General features: G+C 42.4%; 1 protein-coding gene across 9 annotated transcripts in view; it reads right to left on the reverse strand.

Annotated features, from left to right (window-relative positions):
• Positions 1-25,053, reverse strand: part of ANKRD6 (ankyrin repeat domain 6) — an 89,267-nt gene that overhangs the window by 12,969 nt on the left and 51,245 nt on the right. For 4 of the 9 annotated variants that reach the window (XM_064649975.1, XM_064649970.1, XM_064649967.1 and 1 more), the window contains exons 4-8: positions 14,545-14,643; positions 11,869-12,208; positions 4,294-4,392; positions 3,682-3,780; positions 245-343 (exon numbers count right to left, since the gene is read on the reverse strand). In XM_064649975.1, coding sequence (XP_064506045.1) covers positions 245-343; positions 3,682-3,780; positions 4,294-4,392; positions 11,869-12,162 — 591 coding nt within the window. In that variant the 5' untranslated portion in view covers positions 12,163-12,208; positions 14,545-14,643. The other 5 variants (XM_064649974.1, XM_064649971.1, XM_064649973.1 and 2 more) reach the window with 3 other exon arrangements.

Consider the following 25,053-nt stretch of genomic DNA (forward strand, 5'->3'; position numbering starts at 1 on the left):
CAACAGCTAAAACCCTTTTGGCTCCTTCCATCCCTGCTCAAGAGATGGGTAGAAGTAGTGCATCACTCAGTCCTACCAAAAGCATTCCTGTACATGATGTATACAATGGTTGACTAGTGGGTTTTTTCAATATCATTTATAATAAAAATCACAACTTAAAGCCTTTCTAAGTATTTCTACAAGTTAAAGCAATACAGCTAAAACAAAATCACACAAAAATGAAAATGCTGTTTTCAAAACTCACATTATTTTTGAGGTCTGCTCGAGATCCTCCAAGTAACAAAACACGAGTACTCTGGGAATGGCTATTCTGGCAAGCCAGGTGAAGAGGTGTATTACCTGCCTTAGAGAAATGCAAGAAAATATAAAAGCCATTTAGAAATTGGACATAAGCATTAAAAATAAAACCTCACAGGTCTTCCCACATGAAGATCTACCCAGCGGTGGGAAACTATCAATGTTAGTTTCCCAAACACATGAGCTGAATGAACCTGGAGACTGAAATCCCCTCTTCATCCTGGCAACAGTTTACCTGGGATATAGTAAAGGCAGAAATTGGACAGTCTAATGATATCTGCATTGGTCAAGTCTGTTTGCAGGAAGCAAAGACTCTGGAAACTGTCTCATTTATTAATATCAAGTATTTCATTTAAAGAACTATAATTCTTGTGTTTGGGGTTTCCCCCATGCACACACACAAAGAAACACACTGCCATGGCATGGCATCTCTGATCTTGAGTGAGCCCAGCTGCAACTGCTGCAGGGGATTGGGCAGAACAAGGGTCACAACGACTCCTCTCTCCTTACGATTGTAACACAAACCTAAGTCTGGTTGGAGTTGTGGGTGGTCTCATAGGGCATAGGTCTCATAGGGTCTCATCCTGCCCTATAAGAAGAAGCCTCAGAAAGCACATAAATCTCCAACAAAGATGAGAAGGGGGAAAAAAAGCCACCCAAACTCCAGAGAATCACATGCTATCTTTCTTGAAAGAAGCCAACATGTAGTTTTTATGGACAGAAATCAAAGAAGCATTTGCTTGTGTTTTGTCTTTCTAACACTATGAAAGATTTTATTGGTCTGACAAGTTTTTCTGACAGCATTTGGCTTTTGTTGGCCTGAAAATATCTGTAGTTTTTTGGCTCTTGAGAGCTAGAAATTAAATCACCTCAGGTAAAAAGGTTTCCCAGGCTTATGAGGCTGCCCGTTCACCTTGATTATGTCCTTTAATTTGTCCTCCATGCTTTCAAAAGACAGATCAAAGCTGCAGGGTTTGAATTACAAAAGGCCAACTCTTGATGTGGTCTTAGGCCTTCACTCCCATGTTTCAGACTATTTCAGACCTGAATGTAGTCCCCAAGCTGCAGCAAACATGAACATTTTCGTTCTCAGCTAAATTGTATTTAAGTGTGAATTTTTTCCCTCCTGGGTTTATATGTGAATATCTCCAATGCCTTTACCATTTACTGTTTGGCAGGGAGACCCCAGTGGGAAAGCCAGAGGTCCTGTGCAGCATGTGATGAGTGAGGACCTCAGTGCTGGGAGAAGTCATGGTGCTGGTGCTAAGGGTCAGGGATCACAGAGCAGCTCATCTGGCTTGTCTCCCATGGAGCAACAAATCCCTCACCAGCTTCTGGAGAGGGAGAGGGAGAGGGGGTCCGAGTTGTACCAATCTGGGAATCTCCACTGAAATGTACAGAGTGATAGAGGATCTAAAAAGAAGGCTATAACTTATCTCACTGGATGATCTATCACAGCAGAAGAGTTTTTATTAAGCCAACTTGACTGAAAACAAACTGCACGTCCAGGGTCATTGCTGCACAGAAGGAATACCGCTACCCAGGTGATATTAGCCTTGAGTTACGGAAAATACAGACTCAAATCTTTCCTGTCTTCTGCCGCTTCACAGGATTTGATAAATCTAGCAGCCCATATCTGTCCCATCCAGCCAAGATCACACAATTCCCAGATGTAAGACAACAGCCCATGGGATAGTCTGGCACATGGCATCAGCCCTGGCTGCCAGAAAAGCTGTCAGAATGCTTATGCCTTGTCATCAGTAACACAAAAAGCTGAGAGACCAGAGGAACCATTTGGGGATTAAGTAGACTTAAGCTCTTCATTTTTCTTGAAGTTAAAAGGGGTAAAAACACGTGGAAGCATGCATAATTCCCACATTTTTCAGCAGCTCCTGAGAACAGATCTTGTCCATTAAAAACCACCCAAAGAGTGAAATGCTAAGGGAGAGGATTGTGAGGGTAAGACATCAAAGGCCAGCACAGGAGCTGTTCACACAATATTAAAGTTTGCCAGTCATATTTCAGCCATCAACCCTGCTGAGCTATTCTGTGCACATACTTTCCCAGAGAGGTTGTCTCCAGCTGATATAGGCTGGCTTGTAAGCTAAATCTTCTAATTCCCTGAGGCATCCAAGCATGCAGGATAACCAGACTTGCATCTTAAGCCCACACCTTTGTACAGAAGTGTATGTATATACATAGAGAAGTGTATCCAGGGGTAGAAGCATAATGGTTCACAAGATTTTATAGTCTTTACAGTCAAGCATGGGAAGTTTTCTGAAGTACCTTTGATACAAATCTAGGTGGATATTACAGCAAAAATAAAAAGAAAATAAAAAATAGTAGCTGAAATAATATAAAAGAAGGAATACACATAAAATAATATCAAAGATTATGTAATTACAGACCAAAGTAACAACTGTACACCATACTTGTGCAAACACATGGTTATATACTGCATATAAGTGCATATACAGAAACACTATGCCCAGACAACGTGCCTTTTTACTCTAAATCTTAGACCTTGGACAGCTGTCTTGGCTCTTCCCCAGTCCCCTTCAGTTGTTGTTTTAGAGACACATTTACCAAAAAAAGCTCAGAGATCCCACAAAGCCATCCCAAAGTCCTCTTACCTCTAAGGAAGGGCACAGTGCCAACTGTGTGATCTGACCGACCCATCTGCAGAGGGATCCAAACTCTGACTCCTCTCACACCAGAGACTGCTACCACTATTTCCTAGACTATTCCATTAGCTTTTGAATTAGTGAATTGAAGTGTCCCACAGTTATAACAACCAGAGTGGAACTAAAACCCCATGCTTTGTTATTCCTTCCTCTAAACGGCTCACAAGGTATCATAAATAACTAAAGAAACATAATCCAGGTTCATTACAAGATTTTGGGAAGAGACTATGCTAATATATTAGGAAGAACTTAGTAACAAAAAGATACACTTCCTCCCCCACCCCATGGCTTACATTCCTTTGGCTGTTGAATTCCTGGAAAAAAACCACATTTTCAATACCATTTTCCTATTAGTACAATTCATTTCCATTTTAAATCATACCAATCACAATGAATCTCCTTGGTATAAATTAGAGCACCATGGAGATTTCCACAGGAATGGCAGTGTTCCTCAGCTGTAATTAAGGTATCATTCAATGTGCTATTGAGTTTATCAGGCATCAGCTGTCAAAATATGAATTTCCTAATGCCTGTGGATGAACCATCCAGGCGTGACAAATGCAAAAAAAAGAAAAAAAAAAATATCAAAAAATCCCACTAGGAGCTGGTCCCCCCACCTGCTGAGAAATGCCATGACCAGAAATATCCAATTCTGAGAATCGGCCACCAGAATTGAAAGCTCCTCCTGCATGGGTCTCACCTTGTTCTTGGCAAGAACGTTGGCTCCTGCTTTAACAAGCACTTTGGCAGACTGACTGAATCCATGCCAACAAGCTTCATGAAGAGCAGTGTTCCCATCCTGAGAAGCACACACACAAAGAGGAGAAGGTTATGTGCTGCATAACCTGCTCTCTTAAAAAATATTTTCCTTTCCTACTTGCTTATTTTCTATTTTATTTTTAGCAGATGGCAAAAATAGGGTTATTTCTTTTGTCTGGAACTTGAAATTGGTTATATTTGCTCTCAAACTAAACTTAAAGCCTGGGATTCTCAAGTTGCTGAGATAATCATGGGAAACTGCAGTGTTTTGAGCAGGATGTAGTATGGTTGGACATTACTTTATTTCTTCCCTTAATGAGCTGAGAACAGACTCTTAAACCAAAAACTATCAGCCTAATACAAAAGCATAACTATATCAGCAACTTATATTAAAGAAATGGTACAGCTTTTTTATTTTCAATGTAACTGTTGCAATTACTTTCAAAGCATCAGATACTTACTCAGAAGTATAAACTATAACTTTCTCTCTGAGACCTTAATATTACTGACTGGCAAGGGTGCCATCCCACAGGGCTTTGCTTTTGCCTGTTACCTTGTCTTGTCTGTCCAAAGCACACCCCTCTTGAATCAGAGTTGCTATGATATCGGTGTTCCCTACCACAGCAGCTCGGTGCAATGCCGTCTGATCACCCTGCAAAAAGAAGCAAATTTGTAATTGGTACCATTCCCATCTCATTTTGACTCACTGCAAATGCAGGCAACACACACAGGGGCTGCATCTTCAACACACACACTGTTTAAATCCAAGCTGCCTTGAAAACAGTCCCTGTAAACAACTACCAATAAAGTTTCCAAGATCAATGAAGTAATTGAAAGTATCAAACAAACTGTTCACAGAATTTTGCAAGTCATCACAATCCCATACACAGCGCTGAAACATTCTAAAACTGGTGGTATTAGAAGGCAGTGAATCAAACACGTTTGGCACGACATGTGGTGGGGGAAAAAAGTTTTCCCCCTGGAGTTAAAAAAATGGTAACCCCCAAGGGGGTGGTGTCCCTTGGGGTTAATCCAATCAGCACTCATGCAAAATTTAAACATATCACAACCAGATTGGAAAAGAAGGATGATGAGGTAGTAGAGGAGAAGTGGCCATATTCTGAGACAACGAGGAGAGGGGTCCGGAGCCCCGTTGGGGGCTAGGCCCCCCCCAGCCTTGGCTGGGGGGCTGCAGGAACTTAGAACAGTGTTAGACTGGGCCAGGTATCTGTAGCTAAGAGCTGGGGGAAGTTTCTCCACTGTGAGCAGCAGCAGGAACGGCGGCAGAGACAGCAGTGAACGGAGAGACTACGGCTGAAAGCCAAGAGATAAGATGCAGCAAAAACAGCCTGCAGCCAAGCAGGAAGAAACAGAGATCTCTAATGGAGAGAGAGAGAGAGAGGACTAAGCTCTACAGAGAGAGAGTTTGGGGTAAGAACTGAATTGAATTCCCCAAAACCCCTCTGAGACCTCTAGAGAGGAGGGGTGGTGGACTCCTACTTGAAGGGAGTCTTAGAATGCAGCAGTACCGGAGAGAGGAGCTAAAAAGCTCAAAGACGTCCCGGAGCTGGGCCGGGATGGCCAAATGGAATGCGGAGGGGATGACCTTGCCCCGCCCCCCCCCCCGCTGCTGCCAAGCTGGCAGTTTTGAGACAGAGCACAGGAGCTCTGGTAGAACTCTTGAGGCAAAGACTTTCAACTGAAAGCTGCCCGAGACGTTCTGACTCAGTGGTAAATCCCCTGAGGAAGGGACTTTCACAAAGATGCCCCTGCACTTTGTGATATGCCCGTGGTGAAGCGAGTTTTGTCCCTGCTGGCAGTCCATGGGTGAGACCTTCGCTTGGAGTCGAAAGGCTGAGAGGGGTGAGAGGAGACTCCCTTGTGTGTATTGGAAAGAGATCCAGCTACAACAATCCAGCTACAGCTGCAGCATGAAAGAAGAGAGACATTGCTGCCCTGAGAGTGGAAAGGATCTTTCCTTTTCCCTTCTGGACTTTTATTGGAGGGAGAAGAGATTGATCCATTGTAAATACTGATTTATCATAGGAGAGATAGTTAAGATTATGTATATACTGTATTATAATATTTATTTGTGTAGTCATTGTAATATAATTCCCTTCCCCCCATATTGAGTCTTGTGTTGTGTCTGGAAAACCCATCTCACACTGGGTGAGATGTGGGAGGGGGGCTTGGATTCGGGAATTGGATTTTAGGGGTCTCAGACCATGACACTAATAATCAACAGTGCTGTCGCAACATTGCTGTCGCAATTCATCATAATGATCCTCCAGTACTTACACTAACTGGATGAGGCTCTCCTGTTTTGACTCTGATTGCTCCATCAGCCCTGCTTAGGATAAGGAGCACAAGATGAGATCAGTCTCTTCAGTACCTCTGATGAATTTACCAATTAGTGCTATGAGTGGAGGCAACTTTATGATGAGGACAACGGCAAGACTTGATTCACTCAAGCAGTTGAGCAATCTTGAGGTCCAAAAAACTTTCATTTCTCATTGACCTGCCACGTAGCAGCAACAGGCAAGTTTCTTACATCAGTTTATTTCCTTTATGGCCAAGGTTCCAAAAGAAATGATGCTGATGTGGTGATCTTGTCTGACTGCCCATCTATCTCCCCTCTAACAACTGTTGAACTCATTTGCTGAATTAGAGAACCCAAGATTCATTTTCTACAAGCCTTCCAGAAACTGAAGATTAGGGAGATGCAAACCACTGGCCCTGCCCAATGGGGGTTATCTATATATTTTTATGTGCATGTTGGTGAGACTCTGATAAATGAGGGGAAAGAGAAGGATTTATGCAGCAGTGTGTAGGGATGTAAGACACCGATTGACGGAAAATGAGCTGCAGTAGCTCCACTACTGCCACAACAACTGGTCTTGGTTTTTCTTTGAAATCACTTTGAACCCACAATGCTGAAGCACAGCCTGAGTCCACAAGCAAAGACAGCCTTCAAAGCTACACACAGCCTTTTTTGGGATGAATAAACAGAGAGGGAATCCAATCCACTTCTACCTATCTAGATAATGGTCACCACAAACACACGCAAGGCAGAGATATGCCATGTATCCTGGGGGAAAAAGGCCCACAGGAAGCTAGTCCCAAACAGAACAAAATTTCTCTGCTACAAATCTGTATCAGATAATAGCATATTATATTAAATACTAAAACTAGAGGAATTTCTGTGTTTTCTGTTCTACAGTCTACAAGTCTTTAGAAAACTGGCTAATTTGAATAATTTGTTCTCAAAGGTAATTAGCAGCTGACTTAAAACTTGCTCTTCGTGGGGTTCTTTTGTGCTAATGATACCAAACTAGTTATTAATCTGTATAGAAAAAATGAGTATTACCAACTACAACCTTTCAATAATCCCTAAATCATTAAATTGGCTTATAGTCATGAAGTTGATTTTAAAAAATTGTGTTGAAGGTCCTTTTTTAAAAATTGCTATCTATGTTTTTTCTCTAGAGGCTACATACTTTTACTTTCATTCTTGTGATTGGAAATGTATTTTAAGAGATTTTGAACAAAGACAGTAATGCTTCCAAGAAGTGGGACTTCCAGAAAAGCACAAAGTGTTGGAAAACTGACAGCACTGCAAGTGCTTTGAATTTTTGTATTTGTTCCAAATTCAAAGACAATCAAAATGTTATGGAAAATGTCCAAATTATACCATCTCACAAGTGCAAGTGTCAAATAGTTACCAGTAACTATGACTATATGGAAATTTGCTCAACAACAAGCTTTCTTGAAAATGCATGGCACTGATGACTGGCGCAGCTACTGCTACTGCAGCAATGGGTAACGTGGACAGTGCAAAAGTCATTTTATCTGACTGTCACAAAGTGGAAAGTAATCCACCAACCTATCCCTGCCAACTGGTATTGCTGCACCAGCAAAACTACAGAAGATATTATAAAACAGACTAAAACAAGATGGCAACTGCCATTGCAGTGAATGGAGTTTGAACAATGAATGGTTGGTTGCTACTTCTTTACAGTCTAAGAAATTACTGTGGAGAAGATTAAACTGGAGGCAGGAATGGCTTGTACTGGATTTAGTTTGTAATTAAGGATCTTCTCACTGGGTCAGTTTAAAACAAGGCTGTTCCTGTCATTAGCCCAATCTCATCACAGTAATTGCAGTGAGGTCAAAGGCCATTCAGCTTTTTAGAGTGTGTTGATATTACAGCTACTTTTAAGGGCATCTCATTTCATTCATGGCTAGGCTTCCCGAACGAAGATTTGGGAAGGGCTCTGCCCACGTTTGTTACAAGCGCGCTGGTGGCTAAAAAGGCCAATACGAGATAGACACGTCCGGTTGCAAAAGGCACAGTAGAGAGACTCCTTAGATGGTGTATTCTGCAAGACATGGTTCTTTCTGCGTTGTCTTTTCTCCTCAAGAGTGATCCTGCATGCTTTCTCAAAGGCATCAGCAGCGTTATAGATGGTGTGTCTCCAGGCCTCCCGATTTGAGGCCAGAGTAGACCAGTTATGATGATCAATATGGCCAAGGCTGAGATGTTGTTTCAGGGAGTCCTTGTATCTTTTCTTCAGTGCTCCTCTCATGCAGCAGCCGGTGGCAAGTTCACCGTAAAGCAAGATCTTAGGGAGGCAGTGATCCTTCATCCTGGAGACATGTCCTGCCCAACGCAGCTGTGTTCTCAGCAACATGGCCTCAATACTTGTGACTGCTGCTTGTTCTAGAACAGACGTATTAGTCACATAATCTGACCCCAGTGGATGTTTAGGATTGTACACAGGCAGCGCTGATGGAAGCATTCTAGGAGTCGCAGGTGGTGGTGGTAGATGACCCATGCTTCTCACCTAAAAAATCCATTGCGCAGGCTCAAAGGCTTTACCCACATTTGCAAAGCCCTGTATCAACATCTTCTACAAATGGCATCTCATTTAATTTCAAAACAAACACATTTGTTTATTTGGAAAGCAGGAAGCATGCCTCGCTGCTGCAAGAGCACGTCTCCCTTGGGCAGCCCAAAACCATGTGGTGGAGTAGGACTGAGACAGTTTCAGCCATGCCCGAGCTTTGTCCCATATTCTATTCTGGTCCCTGAAGTGGAAGCCCAGGTAAGTGAAAGGATGCAAGTCCCGCAAATGGCAGGCTCAGGTGCCTCCTGTCCAAGGTGTGGGCTTTGGTGCCAACATCTTCCCTACACAGCATGGGAAGAGCCAAGCATCTAAGAGTAAGGTCCAACCCACACCCTGACTGGGAAAAATAAACACCTCATCCCTGTAACAGGGACTGTCAAAGGATATCTCAAACCCTGTTTCATCGACTGAGGCACCTCCCAGCGATGAGATGGCACATATCAGTGTCCTTCTGTAGGTCCATCCCCACCATTTCCTGGCCCCTCAGCCAGCAGGACAGAGCAGGACTCGGTCAACTGTTCCCTCGGACCTCAGCACAAATATTAACCTTAAACTGCTTAAGGTGCTGTGAAAGCTGAATGACCAGATTGCAATGCCCTCTGTGTGAGAGTCATTGAGCGCCTCAGCCATGGATGGCGTAGTCCACCTATAAATAACACTGCCTGTCCTGCTGCACTCTAACCTGTCTTGCCTTCCCATCAGCAGTGGAGCAAATCCCTACCTTGCCTTTTATGGATTCAGAGAAAACAGATACTTTTTTTTCACAGCATGAATTTTCAGACAGTGTAATCACTGACTTGTGCATCTTTTATTAATTGCTAAAATAACTGTCTCTGAAAGCACTCATCGGATTTCTGCTTTTAGCAAGGCATTAGGGGGCTCTTCCAGAGGCTCAGAGAGCAATTACAGCGGTAAATGTGTATTAACTGTCCAGACTATTATACTGGGCACAATTTATGATCCTATTTGCAAGAGATTTATGCCTTCGGAACAGACTGCAGATCGGTAGCAATGAAGAGGGATAACTCCAGCGCTGTGTCACACAAACATGACCTTGACAGAAAACAGTCTGCCTAAATGCAGATGTGGGCCCAAAGCCAAAAAGACTTAAGTGAGCCTAGATAGAAGTAAGGCACTAAGGTCTACCCTAGTGAATCTTAAACCCCCTTACTCAGACTCTGCCTAGCCCTGAAGGCAACTCAAACTCATTCCACTCCAATGCCCTGGACATCTCAGTGTGCAACACTGCCACAGGGCACTGCTGTCATGGTGGCACTGCGCACCCTTGCCCTGCTGCAGCCCCTAATGCAGACATCTCTCCTCCTCTCTCTCACCCTACAAGTACTCTCCTCATGTGCTTGCTGGAAGAAGCTCCATGCATGTTGCAGGTATGCCCATCACCCTTCGAAATGATGCCAGTGAAGAAAGTGGCCACTGGCTCTTCTGCAGCAGCCCAGAGGTTACTTGCACAGTTCGTGTTGCCGTGACAGCACTGCAGTGTTGGAAGTGCTCCACTTTTAAGAAAAATCTTGGTATTCACTGGAATAGAAAGAGGAAGACACTGGGAGACTGGGATAGAAATCTGCATCCCCTGATGCAGAGGATGCAGGACTGCACATCTGAGAGCTCTACCTGTAACAGGGCTGTTACACAGCAGAAGGTAAATTTCCAAAGGGTGAAATCATGTTCTTTATAGAGAGCTTAAGCACCTGCTGTCAGGAGAGGGTTGCAGGCTGGGAGTTCTGACAAAAGGCAGATACTTAAATCTTGACCTCTCCACAGACTTCAGCATTACCCTTCCTTTAGCACTTGTGCATTGGCTAGGCTGGGCTGGTGGCATTTGCTCAGTGTCCTGGTTTTTGCAACTACCTCCCTGACTACCTTAAAAAGGTGGATGCAACCACTGGGACCAGGCACCTGGAAACTGGACAGGCATCTATTTCACATGTGAAGTTCACCCCAAGGGAAATGAAACAATACAAGTGACTTACAAAACAGTTTCAGACAGACTTCTGAACAGCTCTTCTGTGTTACTGGAGTCTCTATTATAGACTCTACTACCCAAAATGAGTGAGATTTGGTTTACGCTAGTTTGTAATACCTGTTAATTTTTCCTTTCTCTGATTTAAAAAAAACAACCTATAACCACCATAATTTGTTCTCCTGCATGCTCCTATTCTCCAGAGCATCCATCAGTTGTACAATCTCCCTTAAAGCCCTTCTCCAGTGCCACACTTTACCTTCTCGCTGTCCTTCTACGTTTGCAGAAATCAACAGACTGTCTTGCTACTGGAGAATTGCACCAAAATCATAGAATCACAGAATGGTTTGTACTGGAAGGGACCTTAAAGATCATCATGTCCCTCCACCATGGGCAGGGACATCTTCCAGTAGACCAGGTTGCTCAAAGCCCCACCCAGCCTAGCTTGGAACACTTCCAGGGATGGGGCATCCACAGCTCTGGCCAAACAAAAAATACCAGCAAAAACTCATGGCTTCAATCCCTGATACAAAGTGCTGGATGGCACTTGCAAAGTCATTTACTATAAAATCAAGCCACTAAATTCACAGTAGAAATATCAAAATATTTTAAAGTTAAAATATAACTAAGTGTTGAATATTTGCAGGACCATACGAGCATATGTGGATAACCTGAAGCAACCCTCACAAAGGCAACTGAATATGCTCTCATGTTTCTCAGTGTGTCTGTGCTGCCTTCCTCCTCCTTTGCTGAAGAGAGACAGTCGTCATGATACACAGGGAAAACAACTCCACTCTGAACAATAAATGATGATGCATGATCAGCAGAAGTGATCAAGGCATGAAAAATAATCATGAATGAAACAAATTACTGTCTAAATGAAATGGAAGCACAGGAATAAGCCACTTTGCATATTTTCATTCAGCTAGAAATGATTATGAACCCTGGGCTATTGCTCCATTATTTGAAACTAATTTTCTGCTTCTTAAATTGGAGCTTCCAGAAGGGAAGTTTCGGGGCCTCTGGCCTTTGTTTTAAATGACATTGTTTTCCCAGTTAGATCTTCAGAGAGTGCATACAGGGCAGGGAAAGCTGATGCAGAGCACCCAGCCCCAAGCCGGCCATGCAGCCATGCAGCGCCGCAGAGCTCAGCCATGCCAGATCGCCCGGCCAAGGTTTCGCAGCATGCACTGTGCGAGGTGTCAGGCTCAAGGCAGGGGGGATGCACAAGAGTTCTAACCTCCTTCTCTCTCTCTGATCTTCTAGGTTCCTTCCTAGCCTTTCTCTTCTGGTTTCTCTTATTTTTTTCATCCTTGATTTCCTTCACCGGAACAACCTTCTCCTTGACTATTTCTGAGGTGTGTGCTGTGTGGATACTCATTGACCACTCAGAGATGGCATTGGAATCCCAGTAAGAGTTTTCAGTATTGGCAGGGAGAAGAAAAGAGTTAGCTCCCGGGGTGGCGTATTCTACAGAGCTGGACTCCACCGGCTGAAATTCATAATAATCCCACTCCAGGCCACTGGAGGTCATTCTTCAACTAATTCTTACGGCTCTTAACCATGTTTAAAGAATGTATCTGTAGAACATGAAGGGAGCATTTTAATCTCTCCACAACATTTAGCAACTTTTAAGTTTCTGCTTATCAGGCGGCAAATTAAAAGTTGGTCTTGAATTTGTTCAAAATAAAATCTTTAGGTTTCTCGTTATTTAGAAAAATAAAATGTAGATCATCTTTTTGGATTCTTGTGTGTTATCACAATGACACAGACCAAAATCAACAAAGTAGTTTACTTTTCAAACAAATATTATAATCCCTACTCTCACAAGCATTTTCACATCTGAACCTAAATCTGTATTCCTGAAAAACAGCAGTGAAATGGACAGATGTTAATCAGCACTTGAAACTAAGATGCCTTCACTGCCACATAAGCACACAGTAAAAGTGGCAGAAGGCACAATCAATAGATGGCAACTAAAAGAGACTATGAACATATTCTGTGAGGCATAAACTGTAAAAATGAATTACACAAGAGAAACCATAAATAGAGAACTTGCTTTGAAGACCTATGTGAAAGGAAAGCAGAAATATTTTAGTTATTACCTATCACAAGCAAAAATCTTCATTTGGAGTTTTAGACTTCCATCTCCTACAATACAAATCCAAACATACCCTCTGAGACTCAGCAAGTCCCAAGGCTCTCCTCAATCCCAACCAAATTACTTTGTACTAAATACAAAGCTAAAAATCAAAATACATTTAAACGAAACAGAATCCATGAATCCAGCATGCATTTATTCTTTCACATTAATCACCACATTTAGAAGCAGTATCCAATTGTCGTGAGCAAAGTCCCTGAGAAGTTTGCAAGACAAGTGAAATAGGTCTTCTACAAGCTGCATATTTCTACAACTACAAGACTCTTTACTGAACTGAAATGATGCTAAACATTGATTTACTGTTTTTCCATTACAGCTATCAGGTTTATATATAAACAGCCTAGATTTTATTCCTAGAGGATTAAAAATAATAAACCAGACTTACTCAAAAACCGGTTTCCACAGAAATCCAATTTGACCAAATCAGTGGAAGCTGTTGCTTTCTTAAAGCAGCAACTTGCTTTTCTCAGGAAAACTGACTGTACTTGTAAAGTACCTGCAATTTTGTCTTAAATACCTGATAAATCATTTTCGCTGGGAAAAGTCAAAAAACATACCCAAGATACATCTGAATAAACTGATACTTCCACTGCACTTGCAAATATGTTCCATTTCACAGATGGGCACAGTGAAAGAATAAAGAGTGCAGGAAGCAAATTTTCTTCCTAGAAAAACAAGTTTCCCTGTGAAAGGCTGGCCACATCAGTACCACAGTCCTAAGCTCGTCAGACAAGCTGCTCATGTGTCACAGGGAATCAGCTACTCATGCAGAGGAAGAAACCAGCTTTCTAATTTCTACAGATATTTAATTCTCTAGATGCAAACGAATGCCTATGGGGATTTTCAAAAGGCACCTAGAAATTTCCAGTGTCCTTCTAACAGTCATACAGATGCCTCTACTAACCATCTTTGGACCTTTAGGTCCTTTGAAGACTCTCCACCTTTACAGGGGGAAAAAAAGCAACCCTTCCTCAAAGTTCTTCCAGCGTGCCATCAGAAGTTAGCAATTAAATCTGCAGAAATCATGTTTATTCGACTGCTATTTCACATTTTTCATCAGAGTGAGACAACTAAATTCATGTTACCTCATGTTACCATGTGCCTCAAAGGCTGTTCCAAGATTAGAACTACTCTTACAGAAACCTGAGAAATTTCAGTAACTTACATGTTTTACTGAATGAAAAAAAATTTGCTGAAAGCTTGTTTCATTGTGCTGGTGCTTCACCACACAACACTTTCACAGATGCGACCACCCCCACATCACGTGTGGCTGCCAACAGGACGATCTCCCTGCAGTGCTGCACAGTGCTCTGGGCAGCTGCTCAATACCTTAGATGCTGAGGGATGTGCCTACACAAAAAGCATCTCCCACTTCAGGCCAACATCACAACTGGTTGTGGTCCCTACCTGACATCCTTCAGTGCATTCCCACAGAGCACAATGAGCTCCTAGTGCATTTCTACAAAAAGCGGCAGACGATGACTCTCACTGCTATTCACACCCACCTGGCACAGCCAGAGCTCTTATAAAGCTCTGCAGCTTGAGCAAGAGGACCAAATAATTCATTGAAAACCACCATATTTTACATTGTCTCCCATGCAGTTTTGCATATCCAAACTGGAGGTTACATCTCTGAATTAGAAAATAGACAGATTTTGCTTTCATTTAATCCTACTTCAAAGAAGTGAAGCTCCACTGCTACTTGCAAATCATCTTTCCCCCTCCACTGCAAGCAAGAAAGTTTTATCTACTTACATCATCCTGAATATCCAGGTCACAACCTGCCTTCAACAAAATCTGGACAACATGGAGATGACCCTTGTGGGCAGCAAGATGCAGGGGGGTCCGGCCATGCTATGAATGAGAAGAAAATAATAATACATTACGGTGAATTTTTATGCATGGCAGTTAAATATAATTTTATCTGCTTTTCATCATTCTTCTGTTTGTACCTCACTCTCTGAAACTTGCAATAGCAGCAACTGACATATATTAGTGTGTCAAAGGCTTTATCTTAGTTTTGTGTATGCTGAATATTCCTCCTCCCCCTTCTGTAACATTTCAGTTTATCCCAATGACACTCCATAAAAGGGATATCATATTCACGTAAGGGTACTTCCTTAGAAATTCAGATCCAGCTCTGTGTCCATGCCTAAGCAGAATTCATGACCCTTTTGTTTCTGTCCCTCTGGAGCGCAGAACTGTCAACCACTTTCAACTTCCCTCTGTACAGCAAAGTTGCAGTAGCAGGTTAATTCATGTATTGTAGTGGGCACCTTCTTTGTGACAAACACAAGAATTACTGAACTGTTGTGCATGACAGATGCTCCCACGAAAAGGAATGGAAGACTTGTAGTCACTCCAGTGACCTCATGTGTATGACGACCAACTTCATTTTGCTAAAGATCTGTCAGGGTTTTTTTGGACAATACTTATTTTTAAACATTATCTTTCTTTCTCTCTCTCTTTCTCTCTCAAATCTCAAGGCATCAACACGAAAACTGAGCAAAACACCTCAAGGTCTGTTAAACAGCAACACTCTAAAACTGTTCACTGCAGATTATTTAATCACAAATAAGCAAACAGGATTCCAGCCATTGCTAAATTCACAAAGTATCTTCACAAAGAATGCTGCTTTCTCTCCTAGGCTTTTTATGAGTCACATTATGCTTCACCTCTATCTATTATATATCTATTACTTCATTACCGGTGCTATTGTCTATTTTTCCATCCAATGATTCCACCCAAGGATTTACCCTGCAAAGGAAGATAAACAGCCCTACAATATTACCTACAGAAGGAGCAAATACTTCAAGAGCTATCTGACTACTAGTGGCCTGAAGTAAGCAGAAGGCAACTATCAGTTCTCTGAGGTTTTAAGCAACTTCTTCAGTGAGAAAACTACTTCAAGTATATAATAAACCAACCTCAAGACAGGATTGTTTTCATACAGTGAATCCCATACCCACATAGCTGGTAAAACCTTGGTAACTCAGCCTCTTCAGAGCAAAAACAAAAAACAGAACAGCTGGGGACAAAATGTCTGTCTGATTACTGATCAGTTGTGTTGTGCTTCAAAAACATTGTGTTGATTAATTGTCCTACATTATTTATTTGAAGGGTCAGATCTAAGGGCAAAGTCCTCATCCACTCTGACACATGGGTTTCTCAAAACCCAAACATTGTCTTCCGTTAGTAGCAGCAGTTCATTCCCATGTGGGAAACTTCCATTCCTGTTTTGCTGAAGGTGTGGGAAGAGTTCACTTTCAGCTGTCACCACTGCCCCTGGGCACCATCCACCCTGTTGCCTGGGTGCCTCTTGCTCGATCTGGTCACAGTCCCTAAATGCCTGGCCCTACGTGGAAGGGCACTGAGCTGCACTGACCATGTTTCCTTCTCCATCAGCTTGGAGGAGAGCCAGGGCTATGTCACTGTTCCAGGTAACTCAATAGCAGAAGGCATAAAAGTCCCCAGGCAACCCAGGTGAAAAAAAAAAAAAGAGAGAGAAAACAAAAAGAACCCAAATTGACAAACAATTCTCGGCTATGAACAATATGTTTGGATTATGAATATGTGTGTCAGCACATTCAGATTTACAGGTTCTGACTTTTCTGCATTACTTAATGCCAATATGTAAATCACCTAATCCAGGCATCTATCTCATTTCCCAGCAGGTTATTAATATATCGCGAAAACAATTTATAGCAATCTGTACATGGATCAGGAAAAATCCCAAACCAACCCAACTTGAAGCCAGCTCATGTACATTAGAAGGAAAATAGTGTGAACAACATGAGTACATCCCAACAGGAAAACTTTCTGATAAGATAACCAGCTCTAACCACAAAAAAAAATGGTGACATGCAGCCAAAGGCACTGTGTTAAAAGTAAACTATGAAAACAGAACAGGAGTTTGTATCAATACGAGGGGCATGTTTTCCTCAACCATCACATGTTCCTAGGCAATTGTGAGACAGATTGTGCCTGCTGGCAGGGCACAAGCACAGGAAAAGGCTGCAAAACCACAGAAGATGGAGATCACATGACCTTCACCTGCCCATTCAGTGCCTTAAGCCACATTAAAATAAAGCTGCCCTGAAGAATGGGCTTATCTGGAGGAGGCTGCCCTCACTCCAGGGAGCACTGCTGTCCTGTCCCTGGAACCTACTCAACAGGATATGGGCGCTGGAGGAGGAGAGGGCACTTACTGGAAGAGGCCACTGCAGGGCCAGGGAGAGTTGCAAGCAAGGGCCTGGATGTTCTTGTCACTCATTGAAGAGAGGTTCATGTTAACTGTGCATTTCCCCTATTGTCATCCCCAAAGCATTAAAAAATATTATCCAGGTCCCTAAAACTCAGGTTGTTTTTTGGTTTTGTTTTTGTTTTTTTTTCTTTTTTAAATAAATTAATAAATGGGTTGAAAGACTAAAGGACCATCCAGAGGGTTTGTGTGTTTCAGATTCTCTATACAGAAACATAGGTTCAGAGGCATCTCATCTATTGGAGAGCCCTAGAGAGAGACCTTCAGTAACCAGAGCTTCTGCACACCTGCAGCCCTTGAGTTCTTCCCACTTTAAAAGGACACTATAAACAAAAACTGTGACACTACCTAAGACAGGAGAGTGGGAAGAGAATCAATTCCAGAACATTACACTAAATAGAGATTCAGGCTTTTGAAAGAGCACTGATCATCTCGAGATTAATCATAACCCTGCAAAACCTGGCAATGCCAGATTTTCTTCCCAGTAACATTCAAAATGAGAGCAGAGATGGGTGGTACAGATGGACAGTGTTCCAGTATGGGCAACACAAACACTGGAAAAACATTCCCACCCATTTCCCCACACAAACATACACACAGGTATGTATGTCCATATGCAAGCACACACTAATCCAGAACAAACCATGAGGAAGGGACAAGGAGTTTGGGTGCCCTTCATGCTGTGATGACAAACTTGGAGCACAGCAAGCTTTGGAGAGAAACACTGAATGAGTTTTTGCCACAGCAGCAACAGTCAGGGCTGCTCTTGCCTTCATGCCTGTAAGTCAAACTAATAGCCCACAAAGTTCTTCTCTCACAGCAATGCACCCTACCCAAAATATATAGGTGGAAGAGAGATGAAGACAGACAGACAAAACTCCCTCTGTGTGTCTCCTCCATAAAGGCATTTTGCACTCAATGCTGCAGCACCAAAGAGGGGGTGTATTGGGTCTGGCTGAGCTGGAGTTCATTTCTCCTAGTAGCCCTCACAGTGCTGTGCTTTGCATTGGTAGCTAGAAGGGTGTTCATAACACACCAGTGTTTTGGCTACTGCTGAGCAAAGCATCAGCACTGTAACATTCCTTCCTCAGTCGAGGGCAAGATCCTGGGAGGGGACCCAAGTAGGTCAGCTGACCCACACTGACCAAAGGGATATTCCAGGCCATGTGACGTCAGCTCAGATATAAGCCAAGGCAAGGAGCAGGAAGGCAGGCATTCATTGTCTCCAATGGCTGCCTGCTAAGGAACCATTACGTGTGCTGAAGCCCTGCTCCTCAGGAGTGGCCAATCATCGCTGTTCATGGGAAGTAGAGAATAAACTATGTTATCTTTCGCTTCCCTTTTGCACGCGCAAGCTTCCACTTTGCTTTTGCTTTAAATAAACCACCTTATCCCAACCCATGGGCTGTTTTCTCCACCTTACTCTCTCCCCTGTCTGGCTGAGAAGGGGAGTGATAGAGCAGCTGGGTGGGTGGCTGGTGTCCAGCCAAGGTCAACCCACCACAGGGGGTTTATCTGAATACATGCAAGGGTCTAAGGGGGAAAGGAAACATGTACAAACATGAGTGTCTCCGAGATGCTCATTGCAAGGAGACAACACTAAACCGAGGGACTGCTCAACACGCAGACTACTGACTTAAAAGCTTGTGAGCATTGCCAAATATGAACTGTAATGGTTTGGGGGTTATTACAAATATAAATGAGAGACTGCTACAACTTGGGATTAATGAAGCAATAAAGCAGTCACTCATATGTTAAAAAAAAAAGCAATTTGGACTTCTATTCAAATGTAAACAATTGCTTCATCAGGCAACAAATCATACAAATGGTCCCGTGTCACGGACTTATTGACAAAATAAATGGGAGCTATTTGACTAAGGCTGCAACTTCCAACCACCATGACACGCTGCTATAGCTGTGGGGCGTATTAGGCTGCAGCCAAGCACTGTAAACAGCCACATGAGTTTCAGCAGTAAAATGCAAGGGTAGGTTTTTGTTTGTATTTAATCCGTATTCTAACTTTCAGACATTGTCAGGCACCTGTCGATACATACCATTTAAAAGCAGAACTTTCAGAAAAGTATGTTTGCCATTGTATGCACTCCACAACCAAACCATACAGGGGGGCCTCAGTAGCCCAAGCTGCATGATCTTTCCCTATGTTTATGTATGTGTAGATACTTCATGAAAGTACATTCAGTTCTCCATCTCACCCTGCACTTGTGATGCACAAGGACTGTTATTTATTCATCCATTCTGCACTCGTACAAAAAATGCCTATCCACATTTTATTGGAAAGCTTGAAAGCAAAATCCAAGTCTTGTCACATTGTTCACACTGATGATTTGTTAGACTGTTCTCCATGAATAACCTGCTTGCTCAAGCCAGCAGAAAGTTTCCCACTGACCTCAACAGGCATTCAGAAGTCCCTAAATGTTCGCTAGTCCCTTTTCATTTATCTTTATTTATTGTTTAAAACAGACACAAATAGCTTTTCAAACTGAAGGAGTGCAAAAATGTGAAAGCACCAAAATACATTTCTTTTTTTGTTTCTGTCTTAACTTAAAACAGAAGAAAAAAAGAGATTGCTTTAAAGAACTCAACGTGCTCTGAAGTTGAGACTCAAAGTACCCCAGCATTACTAAAGTGTTGCCACATGGCATGTTCGTAACATGATTAGTTCAAAAGTTAAATCAAACAAACAGAATCGCTGAATCAAAACAGAAGCACTAGTTTTTGCATTTCCTTGGGGCTTTTTTTTCTGAATTATCATTCCTTCTCTGCAGAATCCAATTTTATAGCTATGATCTTAAACGCTATGTTCTGCAGAAAAGCTATATTCTGCTTCTCTTTGAAAATACTCATAAAACCCATGACGCTACACAAATTACACTAAAAGTGCCTGTGCCACCTTTATGATTTCTTCTGTCGATCTTTTCTGTGTTTACCAGAGAAGCAGTGTGCTCCTCTGTGTGTGCTTGCTAACACAGCTTTTTCAGGCCCTATTAACTCTTGCTATTGAATGCTACACCCTGTGCTGCGACACCACAGTGAAACCCAACACCCAGTAACACTTTGCTTTGCTGAGCTGGAGCACAGAGGTTCATACCTGGAAATTTGAGCTCCAGAAGTGACTTGTTTCAGCCAGGCATCCTTGGGATGCACCAGAAGCAGATGCCTGGGAGGTGAAATCCCACTGCTCTCCATCCTCCAGGCAGCGTTCTGGGAACAAGCTTGAGAGAAGACCTGACCTGATTTGAGGTGTCACTACCATGGCTCCTCCTGGGCCATTCCTAGTGGTCCATAGCCCTCTCCCTAATCTACCTCAGAGTGAAAAGAAAAATAACCCAGGAAAAGGACAGCAACATCCTGAGAGGACCGCAAGACATCAGCTCAGCAGAAGTTCCAACGCTTTTGTGTCAAAGTGCAGCTGTCAGTAATGTCACTGAAAGAGAGTTCTACTACAAAACGACTGAAAGAAGGGACCAGCTTGCTTGCTTGGAAGAAAAGACTGAATTATAGCAGGCTCAGTTCCTAGTTTTCCAGTTTTTGCAGCTTATTCACCAAAGTACTTGATGAGGGAACCTGCTTGTTGCATTAGCCAATATGTATGATCGGTTGTTCAGGGGATTTTTTTGCCTTTTTCATAAAGAAAACAGCTATACATTTGAAGAACGTCAGATGAAAAGGCATAAAAATGGAAATTATCTCTTTGTCATATGGGGCAGAATGGCAACAGAGCACCTGATGGAGCAGGTGCCCTTAGAAAAGAGCAGAGCCATGAAGCCTCTGCTGAGCACACCTTCTCTTGGCCACAGCCCCACATCCCAGCACCAGGACAAACACTCAGTGCATGTGCACTGCAGTGCCACCACCCCTAATCCACTGTGGCGAGGGTCAGTAGCAGCAGAGTGACCTAGTGCCCATCAGCTCTTCTTTACATATTTTAAAAGGCCCCAAATCTGGAACGAGCCCAAGTGTCCCTTGCTGGAGTCAGAGGAGGTGCACCTTTCCATATTGACTTCACCTGCACAGATGCCTTGCTAGTAATGCTGGCAAAATGAAACAAGTGCATTCCCGAGGAAACACTGAAGTGAGCACCTGGACACACAACTGGATTCTCCAGTTGTTTCTTTCATATTCTTCTTTGTCTGAAATCATCTACTTAGAGGTGACAAAAATGAAATACTATTTTACAGCTGAATTGTTATTTTCTGAAACAACAATTAACTATATCATATGACCTTCCATATACAACAAAAATAGAACTGGACAAGCCAGCTATCTGGTATTTACTAGTACTTGATTTTTTACAGAAAATATCCTTCATTTTCCTTAAGCTATGCTCAATTAATCCATTTTGAATAAAGAACTCTCTAGCATTTAGCTCTAGATCCTAGTCACTTCAAGCTGTGGCTCTGCACAGTGTTATTCATAAGAATTGGTCTGTGCTTACAGATGCATATCTGAAATACATTTAAAGCCTACATGATATGAGAACTTTTTCTCTTCCTCCAAAGAGCTTTGTCTCCTCATGTCTTCCTCCAATAAAACTCACAGAATCCAGTAGGAATTTTGGTTGACCAGTACCAGATCCAGGGTTTTTTTAATGCAAATCCCTATAATTTAAAATTAATTTGACAGAACAAACTGAAAACTGAATAAAAGACATACAGGTAAAAGAGAACTAAGGCATGCACATGAATAAATTTATTTCTATGCTCCACTGTGCAATGAGTTTTATCTTGGAGGAAGAGACAGCTCTAAATTTCAGTTCATCTGAAAGCTTTGTCTATATCAGTGTGCTACAACAAGCCTGCCATCTAATTTCCATTCTAAAACTAACAACTCCTATCCCGAAAGTAGTTCTTATTTTGTACTTTTTCTGCTTATTGAAAGACTGCACAAGAACGTGTTGCTGTGATGGCTAAAAAATCCCTTTAAATTTCCAGTTTAAATATACTTGAGACTAATTTATACATCCTTGCTCTTGCGACAACCTTGTCCTTAACTTTACACATCTCTTTCTCCTTCCAGCCTTTGTGTGCCATCAGATTAGCAAGCCAAGCTCTTCCCAGGGTATGTTTATACAGCCTTTCATAAGCAAATATGCATATGCTCTCTCTATACAGCTGGCTGAATGAGAGCCAGATGCAAACTGGACGCTGTGTAGACCTGAACAGGACACTATGGAGCCTGAACTGATGGGCTTTGATGAGGGCAGCAGCTTGGTCTCACGCCTCTTGGTTCACATTGCACTCACCTCTATCTGGCTCACAGCATGGGAAGAATAAGTGTGTGTGCACCTCCAAAATACCCCATGCATGTAGCCTTGGCTGCTTCTCTGACAGTGTTTCCACTCCTCTGTGCACTCCTCCACAGTCCTGCTGATCTGACTTCATCTCTTCTGAGCAGGGCTTGTCGCCAGGTTACCCGAGTACCTCATCTGTACTGTCTGGTGATGTGCTGGGATGCACCCAGAATGGCAAGAGGGACAGCTTTTGTCATGTTCCCTCCCTGAACTCCATGGGGATAACCTACAACTTTTAGGAAAGAATAGCTACAATTCTGCAGTACCAGATCAGCTACAGGAATGGCCTCAGAGTTCACAGCTGTCCAACAGAAACATGAACTCTTTGCACCTGGGTGCAGTTCTGCTGCCAAATAAGCTCTGCTTTGATTTTCCATACAAGGGTTGAACAACAAAGCAAGCAAGCCACTCTGTGTCATACAGGAAAGAAAAACTTATCAACTCTAGCAAATCTGCATTATATCAAATTAAGCTGATATTGTGTTTCAAAGTCAGATCTACACAATGTGTTTGTAACTGTAATTAACAGAAGGCATTGATAGTAGCGCAATAATCAACCTTAAAAATGAGAAACTGTCAATTTTGCATTTGAATTGTAGATTATGGCAACTAGTTCCATAAAGCAGTTAAATCAGTGGCATAATTATTCTGGAAACCAAGGGATATCACATTTTATGTTCAAACTGTGGAAACTAAATTTGAAATTACATTAATGCACACATTTATACAAAGCACAGCATCCTTTCTAACATTTGTGTATTTTCAGGTAGGTTCCTCTCTCAGTAGTCTTCAAAGCTCATGATCTTAAAAAAATCAAACAAAAGAAAACATGCAACCACAAAACCCTGAGCTACCAGTCAGGCATCTCTAAGTCAGTATTTCCCGGTCTATTACTGACTACCTTTAATAGCTGTATATCAGCTACAGAGCTGCTTGGACTACAGAGCCAAACAGGCATCTTTATGGGACTATTCATGTTTATTACATCTGTGCTTTGTATCTAGCAACAAGAGGGCCACTTATTTTGGCAAACAAAACTCACAAACACGGGTTGTCCTTGCATCACTCCAGCTTTCAAAATAAATATTATCTACAATTCAAACACTGCAAAGGGACTGAAAACAACTGTCAATGACAGATAAGTAATCTGTCTTTTCCTTTTTTTATCAAGTGTACTCACATTTGCTTTCTATCTGTAAATATTAGCTCCCATACATATATAAGGTTCAAAACCAATATGGAAACGCAAAAAAAAAATAGATACAATGGAGAACAACAGTTCATCAAAACAGGTTTTTTGCTGATCAAACCTTCTCCGCAACAGCCAGATCTACCTAATTTTTTATATGCTAGTATTATTTATAACATGTTGAGAGTTAGGAATAGGTGAATAACATCTTGAACTCTCTTAATATCTAAGCAGAAATCCTTTGATGCTGGCCTTATCTCGAAGGTATGGGGAACACAGTTTGCAACCCCCAAGTCTGTAACTAAGGGACTACACAGAACGAATCAATGAGAATGCTGGGTATAAGTGAGACTGCTTTACCAAGAGACTTCAGCGAAAAGAAATACTCTCTGCATACCTTACCCTACCACAGAGGTGGCTTTTCCCCATCCCCTCACCCAGAGAGATGGGTGCTCTGAACTGCCTTCCCTTGACAGTGATGAATCGCTCCATTCATCAGATCACACAGTGCTCAAAAGTCAATGCGCGCTTTGAAAAATGTCGCTGCCCGTCCATCAACACACTGTGTTTCTGAGGACTCAGTGTTCATCACATCTGCGTCCGCTGGGAAGTGTATAAAAACAAGACATGCACTATACTGCAAATTTACGTGAGCTATTAAGTATAAACTTTAAGGAAATCTGAACACTAACCTCAGTCACATTCAGATTGGTAAAGCTACGAAGGCATTTTCACAGACAATGGTCTAGGAGTTACATTAGTTCCCAGGGCTTTCGCAAAGCGTTTTTCTCTTGTTACCTTGGTAACCGCTACCTTGGCACCCCTGTTGATAAGCTGCACCACATTCTCCACTTGGCCTTTGTAGGCGGCTACAAGCAGGCGTTCTGAAAGCACAGCGACCACATCCTGCTGGCTCATGAATTAGGAGAGAAAGGTTTTCAGGTTTCTTCAGTCCAAAAACAAAGGCTTGGGATCAGTTCAAGCGGCATGCAAACAGGCGAGGAAGGACTCCAGCTCCCTGGACAGTGACGTTATTGCTATGCCATCCTCTGGACCTATGGATCAGAAAACAACACTGCTGTCAGCAAGCTTTCAGAAACAGAAGTGTTGCAGCAACTCCTCCCTGAGTGTTTGTCTTTGCACTGGTTTGGGAGGGGGTCACAAAAACCCCTTGAAACCTACTGAACACATTGCACTTCTGTTACAATGCAGAGGGGTGTAGACAGTAGCACATTTTGAGTGTGCCCTCGTTTCCCTTGGTTGAGACAAAAATCCTTAAACTTTCTGAGAGCTTAACTGTCTTTTGGCCTAAACTGCATTTGTGTGGCCCCCTTTCATCCTCTGCTTCCCCCCAAGTCTCCCAGACTTTAATTAGCCAAGGATGGGTTAACTACTGTTGGCCAAGGGAACGAGAATAGGTTATAGTTACTGGTTGCTGATATAAATATACAAAACTCTGTCCTAGAAGGACAGAGTGCAGTCAGCAATTAAAGGCAGCTGACT

The sequence above is a fragment of the Pseudopipra pipra genome, chromosome 3, assembly GCF_036250125.1.
Source record: "Pseudopipra pipra isolate bDixPip1 chromosome 3, bDixPip1.hap1, whole genome shotgun sequence".
NCBI lineage: Eukaryota > Metazoa > Chordata > Aves > Passeriformes > Pipridae > Pseudopipra > Pseudopipra pipra.